This window comes from Cheilinus undulatus, linkage group 1, assembly GCF_018320785.1.
Source record: "Cheilinus undulatus linkage group 1, ASM1832078v1, whole genome shotgun sequence".
Classification (NCBI taxonomy): Eukaryota; Metazoa; Chordata; class Actinopteri; order Labriformes; family Labridae; genus Cheilinus; species Cheilinus undulatus.
In genome coordinates, this window is record NC_054865.1 from 37,058,321 (window position 1) to 37,082,740 (window position 24,420).

A 24,420-nucleotide genomic window follows, 5' to 3' on the forward strand; every position below is an offset into this window, starting at 1 on the left:
CCCGCCTCTAAGGCTAAGATTGGCCAGAAAGTCAGAGTCAACTGTTGGTGAACTTTGTTCTGCTCTTGATCAATAATCCGGATCATTTTGGGAGATATTGGGTTAAGTTCGGCTACTTTTATTCTAGCGAGGAATAAATAAAACATAAAGTAATCTTTAGTTAATCAAAAGTTTAAAAATGCTGACTAAGTAAAGTTGTGCAGATTTTTAAAAACATTTTTGCTCAGTCAAACCTGCAGGACTGCGCTCTGATGCATGAATAACGCCAGCACAGAGAGTGATTAACACCAATCAGACAATTATGTAATTATGATTTAGCCTTTTCATATTGTAGTAGGGGAGACCGGGGTCCACTGACTGAGCCACTCACGGTTTCAAAGACACTGCATTCAGAGTAAGTCACAGTTTGGAAGCTTCTTTCTGAGAACAAATGAATATACAGACAATTTCCTAACACATAGCAGTTAGAAAAAAAAAACAGTTTTTATTGAATTAGGTCAGTTGAGTTAACATTTAAATGAAGAGGAGTCTGGCCACATTACTGACAGCCACTCTCAGACTGAGACACCGTATATCCCACTGATTTACAACGTATTTCTAATTTAGATTTATTTTTTTCAATTCAACTTTCACATTAACACACTACGCCAAAGGCACACAATGCATTAAGGACTCATATATTCATACTTTAGTAATGTGAGCTTTAGCAAACATAGCTAAAGCCAACATACCTATGTAGATAACATATACATGTAGCTCAGCTGCTTTGTTAGCTTAGCTTTAGCTACATTAGCTATATTAGCTTCATTGCTCTATTATCTATAGCCAAGTTAGTTATAGCAACACTACCTTTAACGTAGCTACGTAGTGTACCTACATAGCTTACACAGCTGCTTTGTGAGCTCAGCTTTAGCTATGTTAGATATGTAGCTATGCTAGTCACATAGCTCTGTTATCTTTAGATAAGTTAGCTTGAGCAACATTAGGTTTAGCAACTGTAGCTAAAGCTAATTTAGCTACACAGATAATGTATATGCGTACGTAGCTGCTTTGTGAGCTTAGCTTAAGCTAAGAGGCTCCATTAGCTATGAAGCTACGTTAGCTACATAACTTACACAGCTAATAGGACTGTGTAAGCTACTATGGCTGCGTTGGAATGTGTTCACTGAGGACAAGCCTTTTTTCTGGTGAGCAGACTGTTTTCTTTATTAAATATTTTGTAATCAGGCTTTTCAGGTCAGGTTTTTGACTTTTCACTTCACTAAATGGAAGTTTAATCTGTGTAATCTATTTTGAAAGTTTTGGCATGTATTTTCTTTCTGAGATATACAGCACCTCAATTGAACAGTCGTGAGAGCCGCTTCTGAAACATGTCTCTGGAATGTCTTGTTTTAATGCTTCAAAATATAACATGAATTAAAAACAAATGTAACTTCTTAATGCAAGAAATGTTAAAAAAAAAAGCCATGACTTTTGTAAGAGTTGGATATAGCTGGCTATATAACTTGGCTTTTTATAAAGGTTTTTGGTTTAAAATGCTGAATCATATATTTTGTTCATTTAGGCAGCCCATATCTATAGCTACATGTGCCCTTTAATCACATTACTGTTAATGTCTGACCTTAACAAGTGTCCCTAGGACATAGATGAAGGCTAAATTAAATGTAAATTGACAGGTATGATGCAGATTTTAGAACATAGATTAGCTTTGGATGATGGGACAGAATATGGATAAGAATAAATGGAAGAGGAAAACACAACAGTAACAACTTTTAACAAGGTCAGTGAAAAAGCTAATTAGAATACATGGAGTCTTTCCCTGTCAGACAAGTTTTAATCCAACCTGACTGTTATTGGGCCAGTCACAATGGTAAAATTATGTAACAATCAACAAAATGAAAAAAAAGCAGTTTTGACATTTTTTAACAATCAAGTTGTCTGACAATAATCTGCATCTGCTAACATGTTTGTATTGAATAATCTGGACCAGTGTTTCTTGAGTATGCCACAGCCCAGTTTGAAACCCAAAAAAACTTCTAGGACCCACTAAAACTCTTGAAGAACCATTACATGAGACTCAGAGTATTTACCTCCATATTTTTATTTCATCAAAAGAGAATTTCAGTGCAATGTTCACAGGAAAGCATGTGCAGAGTCACAAAGATCAACCAATAAGTCACTGCTATTTATTTCGTTGTCAACGTGAACTATATTTTCTTTTCTTACATTTATCACATTTATGTCTTTAAATATACTTTGTGGCTATTTAAATGCTTTCTTCGTAACCTTAATGTCTTAGAAGGAACTGTTCAATTCTTTTAATAATGAAACAGGTGGCATAGAATGTGAGAGTGCCACTAGTTAATCCAATACCAGTTAAAATGTGACACTGGGTCTGTAAATGAGATAAAATAAATGACAAAAAGGTAACATGTATTTTAAATCTCTTTGCTGTACTTGGTCAGTTCAGTGAGTTAAAATAAAAATGTGTTGAAGTCTGTTGTGACCATTTAGAACATTTTAAATGTAAAAAATATGTTTCTGTTTTTTAATTAGTTCAAATGGCCTCTCACATCCTATCTGAGCTACCTACCACAAGAAGGCTGCTAATGATGGGTCATTTGTGAACAAGCTGGTACAAAGGGCAGACTCTTTTTTATAGAATTATATATTTTGGATCCTGTTTGAAAGGCTTTTTATATCATTACAACTGTGTTATGTGATTGATTAGGGATGATCTGGATGGGATGATCTTTTCTCCACACCACTACACCAAAGGCACACAATGCATTAAGGACTCATGCTTGACGGTGTAACATTATTTTATATAAGGTGTGTCATCCAGCCCAACCAGTGAGCAGATTTCCTCTGACCCTCAAGGTGATTTGAGGAGACAGTATATTTTGAGAAATAATTGTATGATATTTTCATTAACATTAAAAAATCTGCATATTTGGAGTAAAATGCGCGCACAAATATCAATCATGTGTCATGACATTACTAAGTGTACAATATTCATATATAACAGGTATGGCTATTAAATGAGACTGCCCTTATGAGGATAAAACCTCATGGTTCACAGTTACACTGAGTGTTATACTGTATATTAAAGGTTGGGTATTCACACAAGACTGCTGTGTTTCCATTAAGTGACGTCTTTAGTTCACTGCTAGCTACTGATTGAAGTCCACATGTTTTTGCTAAGGCTTCAGAAAATAATTGGCTTAAAAGTTGAGCAAAGCATAAACTTGAAATTTTTGGTGAAATTGAACAAAACAGCAGCCGAATCTTTTCGGCTACATTTTTACTGAGGTGTAAGGGGAACACTGCATATCACATGTAAGTGTGTTTAAATGGCACAAACAAATTCATGAAGGTCGAGAGGATGTCCAAGACAATGAAGTTTTTGGGTGCTCGTACACATCAAAAACATCCAACATGTTGAAGAAATTGTTCAAAATGATCAATAACTCAGCATAAAAATGATGGCAGAAGTGGCTTCCATTGATGAAGAGAGTTCGGCAAACTTTGCATGAAAGTTGTCCCAAAACTTCTGACTCCTGATCAAAAAGGAAAAACATAGGCCAATTTAGGTAGACATTTTGGAACAAAAAGGAAGGCAACCAAAGTTTTTAGGAGTGATAACATCATAGACCATAAAAAGAATTAGACAACACCTTTGTGACGTCAGCTGTTTGATTACAATAGGTGGACTCAAACAGGTTTTGAAGCCAATCCGCGGTGGCTTCCATATTAAAATCACTTTCTCAACTGAACACTGGATCAACCTAACAGCCTGCCCGTTAACTCGACTTCCTGTCAGCTAGCTAGCTAGCATTCTGGTTGACAGATAGGTAGCTTCTGCCTTTCAACCCGTCTGTCAATCACTGCATGGTGAGGTTTTTCTAAAATATAATCAAAACAATTGTGGTATAAAAAATTCACCCCATACAGTGTGAAGACATGAAACCTGTTTATTTCTAGTTCAAAAATACGGCTTTTTACAACGTGTTGTGTACATGACTTCCAGTGTTCCTGCAGCCAGCCTCAAGTGGACACTTGCTGTGTTGCAATTTTTTGCATTTCCACATTGGCTTCATTTTTCAGGACCGGAGGTTGCTACTTGGATAACATGCAAGGAACCTTGGATCTTCTAATACGACCCTGAGCTAAAACAGCAGTCAATGCATTGGAAAACACCATCATCACCAAGGATGAAGAAATATGACAAAGCAAGTCCAACTTTAAGGCTATGTTGATTGTTTTCTTTGGCATTAGGGGTATAAGTCTGGAGGAGTGGGTTCCAGAAGGGTCAACAGTGAATCAACAATGATTAAATCAACTGTTAAAAAAGGTTATAGAAAAAAAATGCCAGAAAAATTCCAAAGGATGACACCACAACGGTAGAAAAATGATTTCATTCTTCATCAAGACAACATGCTAGCTCACACTGCCCTCTCAGTAAAGCAGTTTCAGACCCAAAAATAAATCACAGTTCTTGATCACCCTCCATTTTCACCGTGTGACTTTTTCCTTTTTCCTACCATCAAATCTGTGCTCAAAGGAACACCTTTTGAGAGTCAGAAGTTAAGAAAAGAACCACAGAGGTTCTGAGACAACTGTCCAAAGAAGACCTACTGCACTGCTTTGATCAATGGAAGACCTGAATGCAGTGGTGTGTTGATGCAGAAGGGGAGTATATTGAATGAGAAAGACACTGAAAAATATTTGTTATATAAAATTGTATTACAGCATTAGTCTCATATTTTAAATAGCCTTATCATATATTCATATATATAGACACACATATAAACATACTGGTGTTTGTTACTGTGGATGCCTGTGAATGCAGTTTACTTTTTATTTCTATTCTATTCTATACTAGCAACACATAAGGCAGGAGCTGAACCCTAACTGCTTCTTATCATTCTGTGTAATGCAAAAATCATGACTAAGTAACTTTGTGTTGACTGTGTGCTATTGGTATATTGTCCAAAGTAACTATTGTGCTGGCTGAGCCCGTTGAGTCATGGCTCTTAAAGACTGCTATGGTCTTTCAATACAATATAATCATTCTGATAAAACTTTCTGCATATGAGGCAACAACCCATGTTACAGAAAGACCCCAGAGGGGAGGCAGCACCTCAGACGTTACATAAAAGGGGTTTATGTTGTAACGCTGACAAAGACTGTAAGCTAAGGATAAGATGAGAAAACAAACAAATACAAAAGGGTGGAAGTAAATCAATCACTCAATCAATGGATTTTTATAAAAATAGCACCAAATAACAAAAGTTTATAGATAACTCCTAACAAAGAGCGGTTCTAGGGTTCACTTTCTCAGAGAGATCAAACATTAATGTGGCAGTATTGTAAATGAAAACTAATTTGGAAAAGCAGACAAGCAGAAAAGCAGACAAGCAGAAACTTCTAGCAAAGCTGAACTCGCTGGTAGTAGCCATCCGTGACTGACTGGGTAGCAAGAAGACAGACTTGAAGACATAAAAACAGCAACAATTACAACAGACAATAGAGACTTGTTATAATATCAATAATTGTAGTAGGAAATGACTGTAGGGATTTGCAATATCAACAACCTAAAGGCAGTTTAGTTAGAAGTGATTATCATTGTAATCAGGCAGGGAGTCTGCAACAACAATCTTCTTTAACCTTCAAGATGAAAAGAACAGAAACTCTGGGAAGTTATAGCATTAGTAACATGCATGCATACAAAAATGACATATGAGCTTACAGACAAAAACAGAGAGAAGGAGACATAGGCTTGATGCAATAATAAGGGAGAGTGACCATCAAGAACAAGTGTCTGTGGAAGTCAGGTAGCAGCAAACATCTGGAGCCACTGGCTGCCAGAGCATGTTAATCTGACTCCACCCACGATGCTTCAACATAGAGAGAAAAGCCATAATGTGCATATATAAACCACATATGTAATATAATGATGCATAAAGATGCATCCTACGACAAAGTTTACACTCGAGCCTGCAGGTTATTTAACAGAAATTTAACTTTTTAGACGTCTAATTCTATGCTTTGATTGTTTCAAAATTACTCACTAAATGTCTTCAGTGGAAATCAAACTCAACAGGTCACAATAAAACTGTTTAATCAAAAACATAAATGTGATTTCTGTTTCAGTTAAAAACATGTCTGTACTATTGATTGAAAAACTATATGGACGACCCTTCTCTGTCTCCTTTCACGGTACAATAGTGAAGCCAAAGTACTCCTGTGACCTGCACTGATATGTTGAGCTGGGGACATAATTTTTCATGCATAGAAGGGATGTGGCTTGAAGACCATGGAATTGATACCTGCCTTTTCAGTTAAGCAAAACACACATTTGACTGACCAAAAAAACATCAGAGATCACTCTAGTGGGCACAGTCCACAGCCCAACAGATTACTGTGAGGGTTGATTGCCTTCCTCCTCTACCCTACACATCTGTGAATTGTATATACGTACTGTCCCTTATTTAATTCAATTTTTATTTAAGTCTTATTTAGTTATTTGTTCCATTCTATTGTATTTTTACTACCAGTTGTGTTGCTGCAATGCCAGAATTTCCCCTCTGGGGATCAATAAAGTCTTATCTTATCTTATCTTATCTGGTTAAGAATGCTGGAGGGAGCCTGATCTTTCAACAGGGCTGTCAATCATGATGCTACATGGGCTGTTGTTTTTTTTTTTTTTTTTTTTTTACTAAGTGGAGTAAAACTATTTTTAAAAAAATCCACCTTGATAGAAATTGCTGTTGTAACTAACTATAATAATTATCAAGACAGAACACAGTGGAACTGAGGTTCAATTACCTCGACTGCAGGCAGTTTGTATGGCAAGGGGTGGAAAGTAACTAATTACATTTATTTTTTAAATTTTTTAAAAGATTTATTTTTGGGCTGTTTAGTGCCTTTATTCAACAGAGGAGGACAGTGGATAGAGTCGGTAATGGGACGAGACATAAGGCAAAAGGCCACAGGTTGGATTCGAACCCGGGCCGCCCGTGCACATTGGTCTCACCCCAGACCACCAGGCCAATTGCGTGCCCTAACTCATTACATTTAGTCAGATTACTGTACCTGAGTAGTTCTTTTGTGTACTTGTATTTTGTGAGTGCATTTTGAAATCAGCACTTTTACCTCTACCTAAGTAGGTTTTAACCAGAGAAACTGCACTTTCACTCTCGTGCTTTTTCCATCTTTGTTCACTACACAGTAGCACATACCAAGAGAATGATTCCATATCACATCCCAAAACAGCTGTTGTAGAAAATGAAAACTGGAGTGTTGATATCTCAGGGTTAAACTTTTCTGAATCAGTTTTAACTTCCAAAGTGTCATTTTTAATCCATTCTGCATGAAATTGTCATTGGTGTTGGAGTTATTTCACAGTGTTGATCCAGCAGTGTCAACTGATCTAAGCTGTATTTTCTGTATCTTTGTTTGGGACACCCTTGAAAACAACCTCTCAAGGAGTATCCCTTCAATAAAAATTTCAAAAAAGTTTCCCATGAAGCCCTTGGGCAGAGTGTTTAGAATCCCTTCTTGGGTCTTTTTGGTTATTTTTCTGGTGGATTGTTATGTTTTTGATGTGAGACACTTTTGCACCATGGATGAAGTTATCAACTGAGTTAGAATTCCCACCTGTGACTAGGTGCTCCTTAAGGATGCATGGTGCATCAGTATGCATGCCTTGCTATAAGGTTGACTCTGCTTTGTTTGTGCCAAGTGACCCACCTTGTTACTGATTTTAAAGAGTTACTGCAGCTCTGTAATTTTGTAAAATATTTAAAACTTTCAAAAGTGTAGTTCAATGTAGTGTGGGCCAATACTTACACTTTAAGTGCTGAATGTAACGCAATACGAGTTCAATATGAGTTCAATTAATGCCGTAAAATGTTCTGTTTATTTCACTCTATTATAGCAGTATGACTTTACCTGAACCTGAAGTGGCTGGAGAGCTATTCTCTTGTTGTTATTGTTAATAAAAAAAAGATCCTATTTTACTGTATCTTCTCAGTACACAGTACTTAAAGTACACTTAATATGACATACTTTTTACTTTTATTTGAGTACATTTTTAGATCAGTACTTTAACTTGAGTAAAATTAAACTAGAGTAACTGTACTGTTACTTCAGTACAACAGCTGTGTACTTTTTCCACCTCTGCTGTAGGGGGAGCCCTAAATATTTTGTCTTCACTCCAAGATGACTATTGCCCCGTCCACCTTACTAAACTATTGAGAGTCTGTAACAGATCAATAAAAAAAAGAATAAATAAAAATGTATATTTGTTTGCAGCAGTTTTTCAGTAATTAATATCGTATAATGTATGGTTATTTTCAGATGGTCATTTATTTTTTCTTTTCTAAACACTGCTTTTTACTTGTACATTTTACCATGGTGTTCCACTGAATGATTGATTTCAAGTAACATGTGAAACTTAATAAAATACAAATACTCTTAATTAATCAATGAATCCAAACAGCCACACAAGACTTCATAAAGTTTTCAGGGCCATTTTGCCATACATTAGAGATCATTACTGCAGTTTCTTGATTTTTAAAAAGAGTACATCAATCTTGGATTGATCCAAAATCCATTACCATCACTTACATAATGTAAAAGCCTTGGTAAAGTATGTTTGTGTGATACTCTGTTTTGTTTTCAAGCAAATAAACTTTGCCCCAGTAAGCTGCTGCGGTTTCCTTCACCTCAACATGTTAAAGGTTAGGTCATGCACGATACTCAGAGGTTAAAGGCTGCGGTGCGCGCCACATTCCAGACTTGGAAAGTTGTGTGAGATTTTTCAAGCTTGTTCCCAAAAACACGAACTCTTCCACCCTGCAGGACTGTGGACTGATAAACATTTACCGGTAAGACTGTAGTCTGGAATGTATAGACTATAAGCATTATACATTTGTTAATTTCTTCACTGATTCATTTTCTTTTATTTCTTTGTGTGACAGGCAGAACTGGAGAAAGAACAGAGGTTAATTAAGGTAAACATTGTCACCTTATTAAAGGGGTTTTAACCTTTAAACAATAAGCACTTTGTAAAACCATGCTCTCCATTCTGCTGTGTGATCAGTTCATCATGACTCACTCCTCATTAGACATAACGACGTTTATCCAGCCGTTCTTTCCTGCTGAGGCAGCTGGTAAGTGTTTTTTTCTTCTTCTCAGATGCCTTGAATGGCCTTTGCAGACCTCCTTTAGTCATTCAGATTTGTTAGCGCTACCTAATGAGGACATTCTTGCAAATTATTTATTTACTTTCTGCCAGCTTTCCAGACTCAAAAAGCTGTTCTGGAGGTGCTAAACACATCAGTCACATTTAATCAAATAAGGATGTTCCCTCTGATGTATCATCTGGTGGAGTTAATGAAAATACCAGTGACAGCAGTATCCAGGTGGGTAAAGGGGGCCTCAGAAAAACTGACCCAGAGTGAGTGAACATTATTTGACACCATTACATTTAAAATTACTGGGAAATTTGGTGTCAAATGAGAAAGGAAAGGGTAATACCAGTTAAAAAAAAACATAGCAAGGATGCTTAATTCAGCTTTATAATGCACGAGTTGCTTCTAAAGAGATGTGGCTTATATGAAAGGGATTTTTTAATCTTATCCGTCAATATATAAAAGCATGTCAAATTTATATATATTTGGCACTTGTCGGCGGATTCTCATATTCTGAGCTGCGAGTCTACAATATGGTTTTATAAACTGTAATATAACTAAGTATACTCATTCAGGTTACATTTAAAGTCAAACAGTCTTGTCTTTTTTGGTTTTGGAGTAATCTTTAAAATACTTTAATAGTGAACCCAGATGATGTCATCACGCAGTCGGGCAGCTGATTCAGAGCATTGGAAGGAGCCAGTCCAGTTGGTTTGGAGATGTCATTGGCATGACAAGCTCGTGTAAGGAAATGGGGCAGACTTATGAGATGTTTTATAGATTGTTTAGCTCATTGTGGTTTCGGGAATACCTCCGGATCCTGCAGGAGGAGCTGAAAAAAAAAAAGCTGAGGAAATGGAAGTTTGGACTACCTTTGCTTCAAGGAATCATAAAAAAGTTTGCTGTCACTCTCAACAGATGTTCAGGGGCAGTAATGATACTATATTTTATGGCAGAATTAGGAGAAATCTGTTATTTTGATCCCTGAAATGACAGTAGATTGAAGGTAAAATTGATCCACATTCACCTCTTCCAGTGTTTCCTAAGCTGTACTTGGGAGGTAGCGATGGCCATCCTATCCTGTCACTTTCTTTGTGTTTAATTTTTTAGTTCTGCACTTTTAACAGTTTTCATAAACAGTACTGTATGTTGCAGAAAGACACCCAAATATCACCGTCCCTTTGAATCGATATTCAATTGTCAGTAATATTAGCAGGTGAGCTAAGTGTGTGGAAACTTACTGTTGCTGAGTTAGCATATCACAACCATCCTTTTTGAATGCAGAAGTACATGATGATATTGGCTAGGGATGCATGATAATAACGGTATGATGGTATCAGCAGATCTTAGCTTTAGAATTAATGTCAGTTTTGGCAGTTAAAAAACTATATATTTGTATCAACTGTGTTGACTGTAAATATTGGCCGTTTTTATGTATAAGTTTGAGTTTTTGAAAAGACCAACAGACACACACCAGCTGAAGTCTTTTCATTTTCATCCTAATGAAACAAGGACTGAGCTTCAGTAAAAGTAGCCAAAGCTAACATAGCTGCATAGCTTAAGTAGCTTCTTTGTGATCTTAGTTTTAGCTATGTTAGCTATGTGCCTAACATCCCCAATATTGGCAGCAAAAAATTGTGGATACATCGGCATATGAAGCTTTGCTTTGAGCGTGAGCACTGCACCTTGGGTGGCTTTAAGATATAGCATGAAAACTTACAAATTCACTAATCCAGTAAATCTAAGTAATATGAAGGTTCTGTCTTGTTTAAAATACAAGTTCTTTTGCAAATTGTCAGGAAGGATCTTACTTCTAAAAATTACATAACAAAGTCTTACAGTATACATTAAATTTCATCACTGGCCGAGTTTCCTGAGGAGAAACATGTAACCTGTAGGATTTAATGTGGTTATCACACATGCAGTAGAACAACATCAGTCTTTACATTATAAGATCATTTGATGAGTGTTCTTCCTGCTTCCTGTTGTGGAGTACATGCAGCATGTTTGATTGGGTGGGTCCCTACAGTAAACATTTAACCATCTGCATAAGTGGAATTATCAAGTGTATGTGGTAAATGTAATTAGTAACCTTCCCTGGCAATACAGATGCTGTCCAGAACGTCTTCTTCCTGACAACATAATGGTGGTTGCAGGAAGGTTAAGAGGTCTTTTAATCCCTTTGCAACCACTGACCATGTGTTCAAATGTTAGCTTAGGTTTGGTCATTTTTCTAATGGAGAGAAGCAGGTGTATGTCCTCTAGCTAATGGATACTTGACTTGATACCGAAGCTTCACTGAGCCTTATTTTCAAATTGTATGTTCTTTGTTTAAGGTTTAAGACAAGAGTGGCAACTTTTTGGATCCTTAATGTTCATGAATTTGACACGGAGTTGTGTTAAATGTATGTATTTTCTCTTCAGTGCCCCTAGCTGTCTATAGCATTTCACTGTACTGGAAAAAACAAGTGACCAAGTAAACTTTTAAAGTTTCTTGGATTAAAGTCAATTTTAATTTTTGTATTTTTTATTTGTGTCTGCTCCATCTCTTGACCCTGTTTCACTGTATGTAAAGCATTCCAGCAGCCAGCAAAGGCAACCTAGGAAATGATGCCTGTACAAGTTTTTTCGCCCTTAAATCCAATGTCCTGCACTGCCCCAAATTAAACTAGTTGAATCTTAAACTATTTCATCTAGAGGGATCTTTTACTGGGAGATTGGATATCATAAATTTTGATTTTTCAGATAAGTCTAAATTCAAACCAGGACATCAGTTGTATTTGGTATATCCCATCTTTAACTTAAAATCAGCAGCTCTAAAATTCTTTTAAAGGTTGAGGAGTTGTTATTTTAGAAATGTGTGTTCTGAAATAATTTTCTTACTGTGGAGCTGGCATGTGAATTGTGCAGAGTTTTGTAAATTGACAGATGAGCGCTGTAACCGATCTCACTGACAGGTGGGTCCGGTTCCACCTTGTTGCAGTTACTAGGTTGACTTAAAGTTCGTTTGAGCCAGCAATTCCAACTGCCATTGTTTGGCTTCAGAATTTGCCGACATAAACAAATGAGTGAGATCACGTCTAGTTTTATTGCAGGCTATGATTAAAACAGGACTTATGTACCCTTTTGTTATATTGTGCCCAGATGAGCTAACTTTAATGTAACTGCATTGTGAGACCATTCCAGCTGATGTTCAACTCAAAGTGCTAAATCAAATAATGTAAGGTGTCCATGTGGGAGAGCTTTGAAGGAAATTCTCTTTGGGGGTTTTTGAGCATCTGCCAAGAACAGCTCTGCTTTTGTTTGGGTGAAGACACATTCACACTGACTCAGCTGAGGCTGTCATTGATGAGCAGTGCACTGAGCATAACGCTGCCCTCTCTGTCATGAATGCTCTCCTGTGTTGTAATTAATTTTCCAGGCCAATTCATGCCTAACATTAGGGGATGTGAACAGTGGGAGTTAATTGCATTCTTGACAATAAACTTTTCCCCCTTGGAATGTAATTTCTCTGCATCAAATGAAGTCCCTGCTCAGAGTATGCAGGGGTGAACTGAGGGCTGGGAGCAGTTTGGGTCCAAACGTGTGAAAAGAATTACTTTTAAATAGACTAGTGAGGTAACCTGACACGCCAGATGGATTTGTTTCATACATCCATCTGGAAAACCTTTGATATACAACGTTTGGGAAAGGGCAGAGTCTTTGAAAAAAAAAAAACCTCGGAAGGTGATTGGATGAACGTTCTGTCTGTCACATCTTTACGGGCAACTCAAAGAAACAAAACTTGTGAAGTTGTCGTCGCTACCGAGGTGTGCATGCTCAGCTACTGAGGAGTAAACGCCATAGAACTGCATAATGCAAACCATGGCTACTGTAGACATGTCAGTACATGAGTTTTGTTGTCTTTGTTCTTCTTTTAACAAGGAGATGTCATCAAATTCTGATAAAACTCGCGCTTTAGCAGCATCCACTGTAATGTTTTCCGACATAACAGCCTCTTGTTGCTGCTTGCTTATGTCACGGCTCTGCTGCGGTTTAGATGGGAGCTTTGCAAAATGGATTTGCCAGTGAGAAACAAGGAAACAGGCGTGTCAATCTGCTTCGCAAGGCTACTAGTAAGGTGGATTTTTAAAAAAAATATTGGGCTCTAACTGAAGAAGATACATCCTTTAGATTAGAGGAAGGCAAAGACATCAAATGACTTGTAGATTAAGTATTTATAGAGCTACTTTCCTTTATGCAAGTATGTTTATATGTTTTTCTCTCTTTGTGATCTTGTGAAATGATGTTCAGTGAGAGGCTAAGTATCAGTTTTGACCTAAAAATCTGAGAAAAGGGCGTCAAAATTCTCAGAAAAGTTCTCAAGAGAGATCAAGACAGAGATTCCTACTTTGAACCCTTCCGCAAAAAAATACGTCCCAAATTCTCAGTTTCTTCATCACTGGAGCTATTTTCATTCATAGCTAATTTATTGCCCTGATACTGAGCCTGAAGTTCTGCTCAATTGCACTAAAAGGCTCATCCACAATAATGAGTTTCCTTGTGACGCAAAAACTAACTGTGAGGCTGGACGCACTATGATACATCATCCAATATTGTTACATAAGGGGGAATTAGAAGATGGCCGGAGACCAGCAGCCCAATAATTAGCTCAGAGCAACCGGATGGACACAATTGAAATCTGTGGGAAGGTTGAGATTATCCATGGAGAGGAGTCACTGTGAAGCTATGCCCACAGAGGAAAGGCATTATCTCATCCTGCTGCAAGAAATAAACAGGAACAAAGTCTAAGTCGAGAATACAACAGGTTACAAAGACATTAGAACTGAAGATGTCTTCTCTTCTGTTTTATTTATTCGATTGTATGTGAAGCACTTGGTGCTAATTTTTTTTGTATGAAAGCTGAAATATAAATAAAGTTTGTTTGATAAATAAAATAATCTTTGCACTAGCACATGCATGTGCAATTGAGCTAACCTTGCAAAGCAGATGGATACACCCATTTCCGTGTTTCTCACTGGTGAATCCATCTTGCAAAGCTCCTTTCTGAACCATTTGGGTCTGGTCAGAAAGTGACAGGACCAATCAGCATCGAGGAGCAGTACTTTTGGGTGTGGCGGAGTCATAACATAAGCAAGCAGCAACAAAAGGCCTGTGCAATTATGGCAGAAGACATTAGCATGGATGCTGCTAAAGCACCAGTTTTATCAGAACTTGAAGACATTTCTTCGTTAAAAGAAGAACAAAGAACAACAGTGAGTTGTTTTCGTTTCAAAAACGACAAAATTTGTGTACTGACATGTCTACAGTCACCATGATTTGCATTATGCAGGTCTAATGGAGTTTACTCCTTTGGTAGGGGTGAGCTCACTACGTCTTGTGTTTTGTTGCTCTGATTGATGATAAAGATGTGACAGACAGAACGTTCATCCAATCACCCTCCGAGTTTTTTTCAAAGGCTCTGCCCTTTCCCAAATGCTGTCTATAAGTAGTTTCCCAGATGGATGTATGAAACAAATCCATCTGGCGTGCCAGGTTACAACTGTGCATCTTAATGGTGTAATAGTATACTGGAACATGGGAAGAAACAGAAGAATACAACCTGATTTACGTACTTTGTTTTGACTGTTTTATATTGTTGTTCAGCATATTCTAAAATGGCAGCCCATTATTTTAGACTGCAGTTGAGTTATTTTGAAGTCTTTTCGAGGTGCCTCTTGAAGCACAGCTGTTTCCTCTTTAAAGAGAACTTAGTTGTGACTGCACATTTGACCTTTGCCAGCTGATAATGCATCTTCACTGAGTAGCAACAAAAAGGGCCTTTTGCCCTTTGGAGTTAAGTTGAAGCTTTAAACTTACACCACTGTCATGAGTTATACACGTATTTTGTAACCTTTTTTCATTCAGTGTGATACTGCACATCTTTAGGATCTCTGCCTCTGATTTGCATCTGCCCTGCTGATCTTCTGATCTGATATTAATATATTAAAAAAAACAAAATAACTTAGAAAAAATAATGTTCATATTCTTGGACCATCATCAAAACAGGTGCATTTAAAAATTAGAATAGCATGAAAAAGTTTATTTTTTCATGCGATTTCATTGAATCCATCATCTCAGCATATTAGAATATCACACAACATCAATCCAGTTGAAGGACTATAATACAGAAACGTTTACCTTCTGGAAAGTTATCCTTGTTTATTCACTCAGTACTTGGTTGGTGCTCCTTTTGCACAAATTAGTGCATCTATGTGACATGGCATGGAGCCAATCAGTCCGTGGCACTGCTGGGGTGTTATGGAGCCCAGGTTGCTCTGATAGCAGCCTTCAGCTGGTTTGTATTGTTGAGTCTCCCATCTTCCTTATGACATTTCCCCAGACATTCTCTATAGGGTTTCAGGTCAGACCAGTTGGCTGGTCAATCAAGCACAGTAATACCATAGTCAGCAAACCATTTTCTGGTAGTTTTGGCGTCACTGTGGTCAGGTGATAAGTCCTGCTGGAAAAGAAAATCAGTATCTCCATAAAGCTTCTCAGCAGATGGAAGCATAAAGTACTCTAAAATCTCCTGGCTGACAGCCGACAGTGTTGACTCTGAACTTGATAAAGCACAGTGGACCAACACCAGCAGATGACATGGCACCCCAAACCATCATTGACTGTGGAAACTGAAAACACTGGATTCCAATTACCTTGGCCTGTGTGCCTCTCTGATCTTCCTCCAGACTCTGCAATCTTGATTTCCAACTAAAACACAAAATTGAATTTCATCTGAAAAGGACTTTAGATCACTGAGCAACGGTTCAGTTCTTTTTCTCCTGAGTCCAGTTTAGACACTGATGACATTGTCTGTGGCCAGGAGTGGACTGACATTAAGACATGTTTAGCCCATTTCCTGGACTCGTCTCTGTGTGGTGATTTTTGATCCACTGACTCTGTGACTTTGTGAAGCCCCTTTAAGTTGTTTAATCTGCTTTATTTGACAAGCACCTTCTGCCACATGTTTCATGTGTCCCCTACATGGCTTGGCAAACCACATGGGAGATTTATTATTGCTTTTTTTGGCTTTCTTCTTGCTACTCTTCCATAAAGGCTAGATTTGTGGAGTGCACAACTAATAGATGTCCTCTGCACAGATTCTCCCACCTGAGCTGTGGATCTCTGCAGCTCCTCCAGAGTTACCATGGGCCTCTTTGTTGCTTCTCTGATCAATGCTCTCCTTGCCTAGCCTGTAAGTTTTGGTGGACGGCCAATCCCGGTAGGTTTGTAGTTGTGCCGTGCAGTGTTAGTTTTTGCAGCTATTTTAAATTTAATCTTAGTTTTAGTCTTTAAATGAAATGCATTTTAGTTTTAGTCACATCTTAGTCATTTCCATCCTTTTTAGTTTTAGTTGAAAAAAACTCAAAACATTTTAGTCTAGTTTTAGTCCATTAAAGTCCTCACATTTTAGTCTTTACTTTTAGTTCAAGTATTTATTTTCTTGCCTAAATCTGGTACCAAACCATTGTACTGTGTTCTATGCACCCTGTCAAACCTGGGGTCCCTGCTCTCTATAGAAGAGAGGCAGAATAGCTAAAGCTGCATTGCCTTTTGCCAGATTTACCCACAGTGGAGAAATATCACGGATTTTGAATGTCTGACGAAAACTACATTACATTTTAGTCTAGTTTTAGTCATCGTGACAGAAACTAAACTTAGTCTTTGTCAATTTTAGTCATCACAGATCTATGTTTGTTAGTTTTAGTCTAGTTCTTGTCATGGAAAAAAATGGCTGTCAACGAACATCTTTAGTCATAGTTGCATTCGAGGAAATTAACACTTGTGCCATTCTCTTTCCATTTTCAGATAATGGATTGAACAGTGCTCTGTGAGATGTTCAAAGCTTGGAATATTTTTTTTCAGCCGAACCCTGCTTTCTTCTCCACAATTTTATCCCTGACCTGTCTGGTGTGTTCCTTGGTCTTCATGGTGCTGTTTGTTCACTGATGTTCTCTAGAATATGTATGAGGCCTTCACAGAACAGCTGTATTTATACTGAGATTAGATTACACACAGGTGGACTCCATTTACTAAATAGTCGACTTCTGAAGGCAATTGGTTGCACTGCATTTTAATCATGGGTATTGGACTCCAGGGGGCTGGATACTTTTGCACACCACACTTTTCAGGTTTTCATTTGTAAAAACTTTTGAAAGTTATGTATAATTTTCCTTGCACTTCACAATTATGTGCCACTTTGTATCCATCCACCACACAAAATATATTTATATTTGTAGTTGTAACGTGAAAAAATGTAAAGAAGTTCAAGGGCTATGAATATTTTTTGTATATGCTTTGATACAGCCTCTGAGAACAGCCTGCCCGTTCAGCACTGATCTCTGTGGCTTACCCTCCTTGTGGAGGGTGTGTACTGAACCAGAGTGAAAGACTAGAGGCTCAGGAAACCTTTGCAAAATGAAATCCTCCACAATATTCTAGTATTTTCAGTTAGTGGATTTTTGATTTTTTGTGAGCTGTAAGCTGTAATCATCAAGATTAAAATGAATAAAAGTCTTTGAATATTTGACTTTGTATGAAATGGATCCAGAAGTTATAAAAGTTTATCTTTTTAAAGTAAATCATGGGGGGAAAAAGGAACTTTTACATGATATTCTATCATTTCAGATGCACCTGTATACTGCCTTTAATATAACTGGATTTACATTAGGTCACTCTCAAATTCAAATGATGTATTATTTGTGTGTACTTCTACCTCAACATTTGCTTCAAACTATTTCAAACACATCATCAGTTTTCATGAATAAACACACTCAGGCTCACTGATGCCGTCTGTGTACCACTTTTTTATTGGCTCACTGTTAGTGACATAAGACCTCTGATTGGCCAAGAGTTTGATGTAAAATGCTTGGCTAGCCAATAAAATCTGATCAAGTTTTTACACAGTTAATTCAGAAACCCATGGGGAACGTATATAAAACCCTGTAATGTGGGGAGTGTTCAGCAGATCCACAGCGAGTCTTACATTTAATTCTTCTTTACCAGAGGATCTGTAATCTCAAGGTGAGTTTAGATCAAAATTCAATCCATTGCTTAAAGTTTTTAGTCATTTTGAAATCTTAAATAGGAATGAGGGTGTGGTTTTAAGAGACTGGATTGCTCAGTGTGGCTGTTTCTAACAAGTCTGGGAGATGCTGCTTTGCTGGTCTGATGCCATAATACTGTGTGATGTAGGCTGCACCTAATTCAGCTAATGGACAGAGCTGCTGTTGTACTTGCTGGCAGAGCATCAAGTGCCCCTATGTAACTAATAATTCTTCTTTCAGCTTCTGCAAATTCAGCGACATGAATAGAGGGGCAGTGTGGGAGAGAGAGACAGAAAGAAATAGGATTCATATAGCCATGAGTGCACCCAGTATTGTACTTTTGCTTTGTTAATATATGGTATCATATAGCTTATTCTTTATGCTTTATGCATTTTGTATAAATTTTGTACACACTTGCCCATAACTTTCTTTTTATCTCATACATATTTTTGCTGAATTGTTTACATTTTTCTTCTTTCCATCTAATTGTTATATTTCTTGCTTTTATTATGTGTGTAAATGAAGCAGTCGAAACTCAATGATCCTTCAGGATCAATGAAAGTATATGCATATATTTTTCCCTTGTGCTTTTACCTTGTCTTTCACAGGGAAGCATGATAATGCTGAAACTCTGGACACTCCTTCTCGTCTACGCGCTGGTGGTATGTCAGATGTACGTCTCACATGCAGCTCCCTCCAGGTGAGAGTTGTGGCATCATTCTAAAGACATGACATACATATGGGCTTTTATTTCTGAAGTATATCATTCTTCTAAACATAGTGCCTTATTTACTGTAACAAAGCTTTAACTTAATTTCCTGAAAGTCCCCAAAAAACAATACTGATATCACAATTTTAGTCTTAACAATATCTGAGTAAAAAGACATTTCACTTCCTGTCAGCTTTTACAACCTTTTTAAACCTTCCTATTCCCATTAACATTTGGAGCTAGCAAGGAGTTGATGTCAGACGGAGTCACATTATCGGATGATGATGTACAAAAGCTACTCAGAGCTATCAAGGAATTCATGCAGATCACTTCAGATGAGCAAGACCCGCAAACAGCTGATGGAAACAGGTATGGCTAATAGTAATGGTGTTTATTTAATATAGTTACCCTGATAACATTATTTTTACAGTTCTTGCACTGTCAAAGATCTATCTATCTATGAAATATTACACTTTTTGTCTGGAAGTCCAACGGTACCATTTTTACTGTTTCACAAAAAAATCAAGGTATATATAACAAAATTCATGTGCCCTCTGTCATAATCTCCATATGCATGGATGGAAGTTATTCGTTTATTCACTCATTCATATATTTATTTGCATGCACCTGATTGTATTGCATCAGAAAACTAAAGAGTGCATGATTTAACTGAACATAAAAAACAAGCATGATGAATTATTATAACAAATTAAACTCAATATAATAGCATGACAACTTAACCATGACACTATAGTGATGAAGGTGTCTTCATATGTTTGATAGATCTGTTAGCATGCATTTGAAACAAGATGTTATTATCTATTTCTGTTAATGCATGAAAATTCAGAGAAACAATGTGCATTCGATTAAATACATCCATCTGCATGCCACAGTTCCTGTAAGCCTGTTTCTGCATGTTTGTCTCTGTCTCTAACAGCCTGGACAGACCCGTGTCTAAGCGCTGCACTGGCTTAAGCACATGTGTGCTGGGCAAACTCTCCCAGGATATTCACAAACTTCAAACCTATCGCCGCACTGACGTGGGAGCAGGGACGCCTGGCAAGAGGCGAAGTCTGTCCGAGCGATATGAAAACTACAGCAACTCATACAACTGAATCATGTTGTTTTCAGCTCATCCATTCTTCTTACCTTCTGTCTGAGTTCACCTTTGCTTGTTCATCCATTTAAAAGACTGCTAATGCATGTGGATTGTGATTTCTTTTCCTTTTGGCAAAAATCAGAGTTATGACAGAGACCAACAAAACTTTGAAAAGTTGTGATTTTTCTGGCGTTTTTCTAAATTACAATAAAAAATAGAAACAGCTAAAAAGCTTTCTGATGTATTCTATGTACCCCTTAAAATTAATCAATCATTTTACAAGGAAGTTTTTGTGAATTCATTCCAAACAAACAAAAGTCACAGCAGAACCAATGGAGACAAGGGTAAGAATGTAAATGTTTCAAACACACACACTTAATGGTATATTTAACTCTTCGTATTTCATTATAGTCAATATGCTGTTGAAAGTCTGATGTGAAAAGTTCTTATTATAAACTGAGCTTATTATCTTTTTTTCAAAGTAATATCACAGCACAGAAGAGGGGATGCAACACCGCCACCTGTGTAACCCACCGCTTAGCTGACTTCCTGAGTCGGTCAGGAGGGCTCGGACACGCCAACTTTGTTCCCACCAATGTGGGGGCCCAGGCATTTGGAAGAAGAAAGCGGCGTGGCCCTGTGTGAGAACAACAAAAGATAAAAGGTCCATTAGTACTGGCAACTAATGCAACATAACATCATGCTTTTCTAAAACCAAGTTGAAATTTACATCTTGCATTACTTGAATTACTTATTTCATGCAATAAAAACTGTTATTCTTTGATTATTTGATGTACTAGGCTAAGGATCAATGGAAATTTTTCAATACATGACAAAAATGTAGGAAATGTGCAAGCACCATTGCCCTATGAAGTGTCAAAAATGGTATTAAAGCACCCTATGTTATCAAAATATAGTTGTTTTTAAACTTTCTGCATTGTAAGGTGTTCCAGCATGTGCAAAAAATAACTGTCATTGTGATTATTTATTGTCTTACTTTACCTTACTTTGAAATGTCCTAAATGTGTGGCCATGAATAAGCATGTGTGGATGAAGTCTGGTTTGCCTCCAGTCCTAAGAGAAAGCTTTACTGACTGCATCAACTATTCTCTCTTTGACTCTCTAGGACCAAGTGCCTCCTTAAAGTGACAAACTGCATCATCTGCCTACAATCATGTGGAAATAAGAGCATATTCTTCTCAAACATGGACTAATCTCTTGCTTTCAGACGACCAAAACAGTTCTTTGTTGTATCAGTATTCAAAAGTTAATCTGTGCTTCATAGAGAGATATATCTAGGAGTGTTGTCATCATGATCCTAAGGTTATTAAGAGCAACTTCTTTTGCTTAGCGGCTAATAGGGATAGATATAGATTTCTCTGTGTTGGCCTGATCCCCATTTTACTGTGTCTGTAATGCTGTGTGGACAACTGGGAGTATTATACTGTACATCTGCACAGACATCAAACCTTTGACAACTGTGGGTGTTTTGTTTCTTGCTGTTAAACATGTCATTACAGTTTACTGCAGTGCAAAATGTAAGTGTGATGAAGGTATATATGAATCTTGATATTGTAAAAACTGTGAACTGTAAGCAGAATAAATTGTATTTTAGCTATATGATGCTTTCTGTCTTACTGTATTTTACTTTAATGATACAAGTTATAAACCATTGTTATGACCTTTTTATTGTGGACAAAGGGAAAAGTTTGCTAGTAAAGAAAGTACTGACTTCAGGGAACTCAGAGGCCAAATTAACAAAAAAAAATCCCAAATCTAACTACAAAAGAACAAACTTAAACTATCTGTCCCAAATTTAAAATACAGTTCTAAACCCCCTGACTAACCACAAAACATGAGAAAAGCAAAATCTAACAAAAATGGCAGAGATTCCTCTACCCTTCCTCTGTCTTAAACTGAAATGGTTTACCTTACTCAGATACACCAACAGAATCAAGTTTACAACATACAGACACACACATCATGGCTCAGGAGTGGAGTGAGGGAGACTGAAGCTCTGTCTTGGGTGCCCTTTATAATATCTCAGATGAGCCAGCTCAGTCTCAGCTGCTGCAGACTCCTGAGGTGTGGCAGAATGGAGCAGGGGAGGTGTAGCAGACCTGCAACACAATCAGGGTGAGAGAAGGCCCAAACAAAAACAGAAGATTCACCCAAAAACATACTCTGCCTTATCAGAGGCCCTAACAACCATATAATTGAAGATTCATTTGCACTCTCCATTTATTTCAATACAAGACACATCATTTTGGATGAACAACAAACTATGCTTGGAAAAGAATTAGTTCATATTTTCCTTGTAATGGGAAAACAGAGGATATTCCCCATATACACTGATACATTGACAGATTAAATACTTCTTTAACAAAACACCTGTAAGCTTATATTTTATGATATTTAGTAGAACCAAAAGCATATTACTGACACTTAATTGTGGCACATCAAATGTTTGTTTTCTCTCTATACTTGACTTGCTTTGCCCTCCAGTGGTTAAAATAGCTTACTACCTTTTCTTCTAAATAAAGTGTTATGGATAACTTTGGGGTCTTTTCTCTTTCTCACTCTCTTTTCCCCTGAAACTATGAGCTGGTATTAAACAGAGATACAGGAGCTGTGTGTAAATATATTGTCGGGTAAAGCCTGGGAAACAAAGACTACAAATCCCAGCAACACAGGTCGGTGTTGGGAGACGTCATTCCGGTCTGTGTGTTTGAAAACCGGTTGATTGTGAAATTGGGAACACCTGTACAGAGAGCAGCGGGGATTCGCAGCAGCTGCAGCACCATGATATAGAGACACCGTAAAGAACTACTTTACTCTTAAATCTGATGGACAAACGTGAATATGTGTAGTTCAGCCCGCACCGTGCTCACTTAGCTGCATGAGTTTAGCCCGCCGGTTTTTAAACCTGCACCACCGTTTCCGCCATCTCTCCACCACCACACAACAAAACCTGAACAAAACCAACCAGACGGGGCTGGCAGCTTGTGGGAGCCAAAGACTGTTCTTGTTGGGTAGCTGAGGAAGGACGCCGTGGTCGAGGTCCAGACGTCACACCAGGTACTCACAGCTGCCATTTATTCACCTCTGGTTTATTGATCAGCTCATGGTTGTGTTTTCACATTTGGATGCAGTGACCGAAACTCCTTTAATTAAGGTTGTCTAAGTTGCATTCATAACAAAAGTCTCTTAACTCATTGAGTGCCATTGACGTATATATATAAACGTCAAATTGTTTTTTCAGCGTCTGGCACAAGGGGGCGCTCTCACACTCCCTGTGAGTAATTTTGTGGCTTCTGGGATACGTAGTCAAAACACTACAGTCGGAAGAGACCAAGCGGCAACCTCCGGTCCTAAAAAATGAAGCCAATGCGGAAGTGCCAAAAATTGCTGTACCGCGACTGTCCGCTTGAGGCTGGCTGCAGGAAAACCAGAAGTTCCATCTGTACACATGTTAAACAGCCGGTTTTGAGACAAAAAAAAAATAAACTGGTTTACAGCCTGGTTCAAAACACCAAACTTATCTCATTAGCTAGTGTCTTATTGTGCTCCCACTGTACGGGGAGTTTTTGTACCACGATGGTTTGGCTGATATTTAGGATGAAAGCTGGTTGGCGTGTCTCATTTGATTGACAGATAGCTCGGCAGGCAGAGGCACCGTTTCTGTCAACCGGAATGATAGCTAGCAGGCTGACAGGAAGTCGCGCTTAGTGGGCAGGCGTTACGTTCGGCTGAGACTGCGATTTTAATATGGAAGCCTCCACGAATGGGCTTCAAAAGCCATTTGGCCCGCCTATTGTAAGCAGACGACCGACGTCACACAGGGTTTGCCCAATTCTTTCTACAGTCTATGGAAGAGATGGTAGATCAAAGCCACAGAGATGGAGACTCTGGGGTCAAAGAGCAGAGCGATTGTTATGGAGGTAATCTAAGCTAAAAGTTCTAAAATAGACCCTGGAAGAAACTTTAAACTTTTGCCTGAGAAATCGCTTACTCACTGAAACTGACAGGGATCAGCACTTTCATTCATCTGCCTATGCCGGCCAAGAGGCTAAAGAATGCCGTGAGGTTTCCCCCGTGCGTCGGAGAAATAAGGCAGCCTCTCGCCAGCTGGATGCATACAGCAATGACACTTCGAAGATGGACTTTTCCGACCCAGACTCTGAGGAATGGCTGCAGAGTGAGTGGAGCGGATCTTTTTCTCTGTCCCAGAGCGATGGAGGTAAGTTAACTTTAGGAACCTACTGATTATTCAGCCAAATTTATCGAATGAAACCATCACTCATGCTCCTGTGATTTCAGAAGCAG

The 24,420-nt window shown here is 38.0% G+C and overlaps 1 protein-coding gene across 1 annotated transcript; it reads left to right on the forward strand.

Annotated features, from left to right (window-relative positions):
* The first annotated feature begins 18,900 nt into the window (after window positions 1–18,900).
* Window positions 18,901–20,110, forward strand: calca (calcitonin/calcitonin-related polypeptide, alpha). Its single transcript, XM_041792874.1, has 3 exons — window positions 18,901–18,986; window positions 19,239–19,364; window positions 19,933–20,110. Exons 1-3 carry the CDS (start codon window positions 18,901–18,903, stop codon window positions 20,108–20,110), a joined length of 390 nt encoding a protein of 129 aa, XP_041648808.1.
* The last annotated feature ends 4,310 nt before the right edge of the window (window positions 20,111–24,420 follow it).